General features: G+C 43.2%; 1 protein-coding gene across 2 annotated transcripts in view; it reads right to left on the reverse strand.

The window, feature by feature from the left end:
* Positions 1-8860, reverse strand: part of C7HXorf38 (chromosome 7 CXorf38 homolog) — a 68459-nt gene extending 59599 nt beyond the window's left edge. For both annotated transcript variants that reach the window (XM_044300690.1, XM_044300689.1), the window contains exon 1: positions 8540-8860. In XM_044300690.1, coding sequence (XP_044156625.1) covers positions 8540-8728 — 189 coding nt within the window. In that variant the 5' untranslated portion in view covers positions 8729-8860. The remainder of the gene's footprint in view (positions 1-8539) is intronic.
* Between the last annotated feature and the right edge of the window lie 63 nt (positions 8861-8923).

Here is an 8923-nt window from a genome sequence, read left to right on the forward strand (position 1 = left end):
GCAACCAAATACCAGGGAGCTTGTTTCTAAAAGCATCAAGTCCTGTGAGGTTAGCAGAAATGCGACCGTGGCTCGTCCATTATCCAGATCGTCAGAAAGCTGAGTTGCTTTTTAACGGGTTTCAGTATGGCTTTGAAGTGCCACAGTTCTTGGGTGTTGGTTGCTGCTGGGTGGAGAATCTGAAATCAGTATCTTTACATAAAGAGGTAGTTAGGAATAAGTTGCAGAAAGAGCTTGATTTGGATAGAATTGCTGGTCCTTTTTTAGAGCCTCCTTTTGAGAACTTTAGGCTTTCTCCTTTGGGCGTTGTGCCAAAGAAAGAGCCTGGTGATTTTAGGATTATCCATCACCTGTCGTACCCTGAAAAAAGCTCTTTGAACGACATGGTGGATAAGTCAAAAGTCTCAGTGGTTTAAGCTTCTTTTGATAATGCGTCGCGTTATTACGGTCTTTTGGTAAGGGAGCGTTATTAGCAAAGGCGGACATTAAGTCAGCTTTTCGTTTATTGCCAGTTTTGCCTTCCGGTTTTAATTCGTTAGGTTTTCATTTTCATGGTTATTTTTATTTTGATAAATGTCTCCCAATGGGTTTTTCTTTGTCTTGTTATTATTTTGAAGCTTTTTCATCGTTCATTCAGTGGGTTTTGGAATTTGATATTAAAAGGCGGGGTGTTTTACACTATTTAGATGATTTCTTGTTTATTGGATTTCCTGAGTCTAACCTCTGTTCGGATTTGTTAGCTAGATTTTTAGATATTTGTTCTTGTTTTGGCATTCCTGTAGCAGCAGAGAAAACAGTTCTTCCTTGTTTATGTTTGGAATTTTTGGGGATTGTTATTGATGCTGAGAATATGGTATTTAGGCTGTCAGACGAGAAGATAGTCAAAATCAGGTCATTGTTAATTTCTTTGTTAAGAAAGAAGAAATGTAGTTTAAAGGAAATGCAGTCGTTGTTAGGGTATTAAAATTTTGCTAGTAGAGTTATTCCTATAGGAAGGGTTTTTTGTCGACGTCTTTATTTATCTACTAGAGGTTTAGTGTCTCCAAGTTCTCACATTAGATTGACGAAATGTTTGAAGGAAGATATGTCCATTTGGCTTGAACTTTTTACAGGACTTCAATGGTTCTAGTTGTTGGCAGGAAGAATTTGTGGAGTCGGATGCCTTGGGCCTGTTTACAGACGCAGCTGAAAGCTGTGGCTATGGGGCATTTTGGAATGGTAAATGGTCTGCAGAGAAGTGGCCGTCATCATGGGTGCGTAATGGGCTTACAAGAAATATTGTTCTGTTAGAACTCTTTCCAGTGATTGTAGCAATTGTGTTATGGGGATATGATTTTAGGAATAAAAGGATATTATTGCATTCAGATAATAAAGGAGTTTGTTTTGCTATCAATACTCTTTCTTCAAAATGTGATGTAGTAGTTAAACTGTTGAGGCATTTAGTTCTTTTTTGTAGGCAGTATAATATATGGATTAAAGCTAAGTATGTAGTGGGTTCATCAAACGTTTTAGCTGATGCTTTATCTCGTTTTCGGTTTTTGAAGTTTCGGGAAATAGCTCCAGAAGCGGAGTTGGAGGGGAGTCCGTGTCCTCGTAACTTATGGGATTTGATATGGGACTAATATGTGATTCTATTAAGCATTCTTTGGCTCCAAGAACATGGGCGGCGTATGCTGCTGCATGGCATGATTGGTTGAATTTTGTTAATTCAGTTGCGGGTAGTGTTAATGTGAATGATTTAAGTTATGGGTTGCTTTTTGTTGCTAGTTTATTTAAAAGGAACTTGGCCCCTTCGTCGGTCGCTAGGATAGTGTCGAGTGTTTCATTTTTTCAGAAATTATATGGTAACCAGCCATTGTCAGCTCATTTTCAGGTTAAACAGATGCTTAAGGGTTATAGGAGAGGCCTGCCGAACATAGATAGTAGGAGGCCAATTTCTATTCCTTTATTGGGGGCTCTATGTAATTCACTGCCTAAAGTTTGTTTTGATAGTTTTGAGTCTTTGCTTTTCCGTACTGCTTTTGTTTTAGCATTTTTTGCAGCTTTAAGGATCAGCGAGTTAGTTGCGGTCAGCCGTAGAGTTTGTTCTGGATTGGACTTTTCTGATGTGTCTTTGAAGGGTGATGTAGTGGAAATTTTTCTTAAGAGGTCAAAAACTGATCAATATGGGAGAGGTAGATTAATTAGATTAAAAGCTTGGGAAGGTTCGGATCTATGTCCAGTTGGGGTGGTAAGGTCTTGGCTGGAGGTTCGCTCGGCCTTGAGCGGCCCATTTTTAATGCATAAGGATGGCTTTCTGCTCACTAGATTTCAATTTAATTCTGTATTAAAGAAATGTTTGGTTTTATTGGATCTAGGTTCTTGTAAGATATCCTCTCATTCCTTCAGGATTGGTGCCGCTACAGAGGCGGCGCGGGTCGGGTTGGATGAATCAATTGTCAGGAGAATTGGGCGGTGGGACTCTCATCGGGTTAAGTTATATGTTAGGCCAGATTTAATTTTACCAGTCTGAATAATTTTCTGTTTTCACAGGTAGTCATATTGTGGTCTGGATGGTGGGCCACTCCTTTATTTTTTGGGCTCAGAAGCGAGCTGAGAAGAGAATATATTCTGAGAACTTATCGTTTGATTCAGCTGACCTGCATGTTTTTTGGTGGGGTGTTAGAGGGTTGGGTTGGAAGGGTGTATTGTCGGAAATCCATAAACTTTTATTAAAATGGCCAGTTCCCAATCTTCTTGTGCTTCACCTGGGTGGTAATGACATAGGGAGATTGAAAACTTGTGAATTATTATGGGTTATGAAGAGGGATTTGTCCTTTTTGCAATGGATGCTTCCATATACTACTTAGTTTTTTTCTGAAATAATCCCTCATCTCATATGGTCAGGTAAGGAAGGTATTTTTCTTGAGAAAATACGTAGACGGGTGAATAGGGTATTAGAGAAATTTCTTCCTTGGGTGGTTTCAGTTATAGACATGTAGACTTGGAGGGCTTCGTGCCTGGGCTCTACAGATCGGACAATGTCCATCTTTCTGATGTAGGATTTGATGTTTTCAATTTGGGGCTTCAGAATATAATTGAGAAATTGCTGTGGTGCTTTGGGGGGCCTCGCCTATGCTAGGCGTGGCTTGTGGGGCTGTATCGCTCAGCTGATGCTGAGTGGATCTTGGTCTATATGGATGGTTTTAAATTGGTATTTATTGTTATGGTTTATGGTTTAAATTATTAATTAATTTATTAAATTATTTATTGGTTTTAATTTTGGTTACCCTTAATAAAGCACTTCGGCCATTTCTATTCCATTGAAAAAGTTGTCAGTATTTTTATTTATCTTAGTCACATTTGGTTGAGGATTAGTGGTGTCATTTGCCTCCATGTGAGGGTCCACCAGAGCGTTTAGCCCTTAATTTTGTGCTATCTGTTGCTGTGCTTTATTAGAGGGGCTGTATTGCTCAGCTGATGCTAAGCGGATCTTGGTCTATATGGATGGTTTTAAATTGGTATTTATTGTTATGGTTTTAATTATTAATTAATTTATTCAATTATTTATTGGTTTTAATTTTGGTTACTCTTAATAAAGCACTTCGGCCATTTCTATTCCATTGAAAAAGTTGTCAGTGTTTTTATTTATCTTAGTCACATTTGGTTGAGGAGGAGTGGTGTCATTTGCCTCCATGGCCTGGAGTCTTCCTGTTTTTGTTTCTTTTTTACTCTATCAGTATCACTTGTTTTTTCATTCTGCTGCCAATGTCTTACCCTCAACATAGCTTTGTTGAGTAGACTGGCTGGATATCCTCTAGATAAGAGGCGTCTTTTTAAGTCTGAGGCCTGCTTTATGTAATCCTCCTATCACGATCGGCGTAACTGTCACATACGTGACACGGAGGGAGGAAAAGAGGGAGGCCCTGCCCTAGTGAGAGGGAAGGTGGTGACCCCTGACTCACCTTGCGACTGGCGCCTGGCTGCCCTGTCGTCCCTAGACGGGTTCCTCACCCGTACGCCGATCACGTGCCTAAAACCCTGGCTTTCCCTAGGATGAGCCCTAGATAGTGAACAGGGCGGTGGGAACACTAGTCCGCACCACTAGCTCTAAAGGAAAACACCAAGGGGAGGACAGACAATACAAACTAAACATATAATCCCAGGAGGGCAACAACAGGAGACAACAAAAGCCCAACAGGGATCCGAAGGGTAGCACTCTGGAACAACAACCAGATTCTCAGCTCCAGTGGGTCAGCATAGATGTCCAGGCAGGAAGCTCTATAACTGGCAACAAGAGAAGTGTGAGAGGAGAATATAAGGAGTTTGGGAGTGGCAGACAAGAAACAGCTGAGGAGGAGAAGCTACGGATCCCTGAGTGAGACAAAAAGGATAGCAAGGCAAACACAGAAAACAAACACTAAGAAACACCGTGATCTTTAGACATAGAGCGCGCAGCCACCCGCTGCGACTTCCTGACCCCGGGTATAACGGAGTCAGACGTGGCTCTTGACACCCTCGTGACACCTCCTCTGTTTTATTTATACGCCTCAATCTCAAAAATTGGCCATAAGGAACCGCCTTCTTGACGCTAAGAGGATGAGCTTTCATGAAGCCTAAATGAAAGGATTAGGGAACATATATTATCCATCAGATCAGGCAAGGGATGCCCACGTGTAATACAACATGTCAACTCTATACATGTTATAAAGTTCGCAGGTATAGAAACAGTACAGAACCTCCCACAGGGAGGAGACAGGCACCGCAAATTATTAAGGAGAGAGAGCAGATGGGTACTGTGCACGGGCGCAATGGGTCCGTCAGGTCTAAATGACAAAACAGATTGGCAAGTGTTTCTTTGATCATCCAGTACGTCGGAAAGAGATTTGTTATTTTCAAAAATGTGTTTTAATACACTATACAGCACCGGGATGACGTCCCGCGAGGGCGCCGAGTTCTGCGGCACAGCCGGTGACGTCACAGTTGTGAGACGCGGGAGCCGATGCTTAAATAACTGGCACGTATGCGCAGTTATACCAAAGGCCAGATGAAGAGCTGATGTGCGAAACGGCCGTCGCCGAACCTCAACCACTGCATGTATCTAAGTCCGTCCCAAGCCACATTACATTTGTATTCAAATTTGAATCCAGCCATTGATGTACTCCGCTGTATACATGTACTCAGCATCCTGATGCATTCAGCCATTGATGTACTCCGCTGTATACATGTACTCAGCGTCCTGATGTATTCAGCCATTGATGTACTCCGCTGTATACATGTACTCAGCGTCCTGATGTATTCAGCCATTGATGTACTCAGCTGTATACATGTACTCAGCGTCCTGATGTATTCAGCCATTGATGTACTCCGCTGTATACATGTACTCAGCGTCCTGATGTATTCAGCCATTGATGTACTCCGCTGTATACATGTACTCAGCGTCATGATGTATTCAGCCATTGATGTACTCAGCTTTATACATGTACTCAGCGTCCTGATGTATTCAGCCATTGATGTACTCAGCTTTATACATGTACTCAGCGTCCTGATGTATTCAGCCATTGATGTACTCCGCTGTATACATGTACTCAGCTTTATACATGTACTCAGCGTCCTGATGTATTCAGCCATTGATGTACTCAGCTGTATACATGTACTCAGCGTCCTGATGTATTCAGCCATTGATGTACTCAGCTTTATACATGTACTCAGCGTCCTGATGTATTCAGCCATTGATGTACTCAGCTTTATACATGTACTCAGCGTCCTGATGTATTCAGCCATTGATGTACTCAGCTGTATACATGTACTCAGCGTCCTGATGTATTCAGCCATTGATGTACTCAGCTGTATACATGTACTCAGCGTCCTGATGTATTCAGCCATTGATGTACTCAGCTGTATACATTTACTCAGCGTCCTGATGTATTCAGCCATTGATGTACTCAGCTGTATACATGTACTCAGCGTCCTGATGTATTCAGCCATTGATGTACTCAGCTGTATACATGTACTCAGCGTCCTGATGTATTCAGCCATTGATGTACTCAGCTGTATACATTTACTCAGCGTCCTGATGTATTCAGCCATTGATGTACTCCGCTGTATACATGTACTCAGCGTCCTGATGTATTCAGCCATTGATGTACTCCGCTGTATACATGTACTCAGCGTCCTGATGTATTCAGCCATTGATGTACTCAGCTGTATACATGTACTCAGCGTCCTGATGTATTCAGCCATTGATGTACTCAGCTTTATACATGTACTCAGCGTCCTGATGTATTCAGCCATTGATGTACTCAGCTTTATACATGTACTCAGCGTCCTGATGTATTCAGCCATTGATGTACTCAGCTGTATACATGTACTCAGCGTCCTGATGTATTCAGCCATTGATGTACTCAGCTGTATACATGTACTCAGCGTCCTGATGTATTCAGCCATTGATGTACTCAGCTTTATACATGTACTCAGCGTCCTGATGTATTCAGCCATTGATGTACTCAGCTGTATACATGTACTCAGCGTCCTGATGTATTCAGCCATTGATGTACTCCGCTTTATACATGTACTCAGCGTCCTGATGTATTCAGCCATTGATGTACTCAGCTTTATACATGTACCCAGCGTCCTGATGTATTCAGCCATTGATGTACTCCGCTGTATACATGTACTCAGCGTCCTGATGTATTCAGCCATTGATGTACTCAGCTGTATACATGTACTCAGCGTCCTGATGTATTCAGCCATTGATGTACTCAGCTTTATACATGTACTCAGCGTCCTGATGTATTCAGCCATTGATGTACTCAGCTTTATACATGTACTCAGCGTCCTGATGTATTCAGCCATTGATGTACTCAGCTGTATACATGTACTCAGCGTCCTGATGTATTCAGCCATTGATGTACTCAGCTTTATACATGTACTCAGCGTCCTGATGTATTCAGCCATTGATGTACTCAGCTTTATACATGTACTCAGCGTCCTGATGTATTCAGCCATTGATGTACTCAGCTGTATACATGTACTCAGCGTCCTGATGTATTCAGCCATTGATGTACTCAGCTGTATACATGTACCCAGCGTCCTGATGTATTCAGCCATTGATGTACTCAGCTGTATACATGTACTCAGCGTCCTGATGTATTCAGCCATTGATGTACTCAGCTGTATACATGTACTCAGCGTCCTGATGCATTCAGCCATTGATGTACTCAGCTTTATACATGTACTCAGCGTCCTGATGTATTCAGCCATTGATGTACTCCGCTTTATACATGTACTCAGCGTCCTGATGCATTCAGCCATTGATGTACTCAGCTTTATACATGTACTCAGCGTCCTGATGTATTCAGCCATTGATGTACTCAGCTGTATACATGTACTCAGCGTCCTGATGTATTCAGCCATTGATGTACTCCGCTGTATACATGTACTCAGCGTCCTGATGTATTCAGCCATTGATGTACTCAGCTTTATACATGTACTCAGCATCCTGATGTATTCAGCCATTGATGTACTCAGCTGTATACATGTACTCAGCGTCCTGATGTATTCAGCCATTGATGTACTCCGCTGTATACATGTACTCAGCGTCCTGATGTATTCAGCCATTGATGTACTCCGCTGTATACATGTACTCAGCGTCCTGATGTATTCAGCCATTGATGTACTCCGCTGTATACATGTACTCAGCGTCCTGATGTATTCAGCCATTGATGTATTCAGCTTCTGATGTACCCAGCGATCCATTTTGGAGGATTAAAAAAGCTTGTTGCACGAATGGCGAGTGCCGCCTGAATATCATTTCTGCATTTGTTGTTATTATACCGCTGTGGGCAGTGCAGCATCAGGTAGCACATTAGTACATCCAGTGCGTTAATAGTGACTTTTTTCAGCACTGAAAATAATTGTCAAAAGATAGGGTCTGTCCATGAGTCCCAAAGGAGCGTTCACATCACCGTTAGGGCTCATGCACTGTGCTGCAGACCGCAAAAAGCCCAAGGAAACGCTACAAAACGCTTTGGGGTCCGAGCGACGGAAACATTGCGAAGCACCTACATGGGCTTCCAAAGCGTTCCTCCGCACCACATAGGATAAGACATGCCCTATCTTTTGCCGTATCTTGTGGACTGCGGACCCATTCAAGTCAATGGCTCCGCATCCACACCACGGATCGCAATACGGCATGGAGCCCTTACATTCGTGGGCATGAGCCCTAAGGCTGGGGCTACATGGCGACATTCGTCTCACGATATTGGATCTAGTGATTGTCAATGATGTTGCCACGCGATATGCGACGGTTGCAAAAAATCCAGACCTGATGGACTTTGGGTCACAAGTCGTATTGACTCGGCCGTTGCAGACAAGTCTCATATATTTTTGTTGCCCAACTTGTACGACAAGTTGTCATGTTGTCCCTGCCTCAGGCAACAAGTCTCTGAAAAGCTGTGCAACAAAACCATTTCTGCCTGTTATCTGCAAGCACAGCAGCAGCTTGCAGTGTGACTTGTGACTTGCATTGTATTACAGTCCACTGCTGCTGCCCTCTCACCTGCTTCCCTCTGGCACGGCACTGACATCTCCTCCTCTGTCTGGGCGCCCTGGTGCCCAGCTGCTGGTGAAACCTCTGCATCTCCCCGTCTATGTAACCCTGCAGGCGGCTCTGCAGAATCAGCAGGCAATGGCCGGCCTTCATCCAGTTCTTGTACTCCCTGCAGTTCAGCCTGGCAAGCAGTGCCATGTCTCCCGTGTGGCACACACACTCCAGCCGCACTGATTGCTCCGCCCCGGTAACCAGACGTCTTTAGGCGGAGGCTGCATACGGTTTCCTTCCTAAGACAATGTACAAAAAGGTGTATGTTTGTGTAATGATGTCGTCTGGCCACCAGGTGGCAGCACCGTCTGTGCCCTGTAATAAGCTGGTAATGTTCCGCAC

This window comes from Bufo gargarizans, chromosome 7 (assembly GCF_014858855.1).
Source record: "Bufo gargarizans isolate SCDJY-AF-19 chromosome 7, ASM1485885v1, whole genome shotgun sequence".
NCBI lineage: Eukaryota > Metazoa > Chordata > Amphibia > Anura > Bufonidae > Bufo > Bufo gargarizans.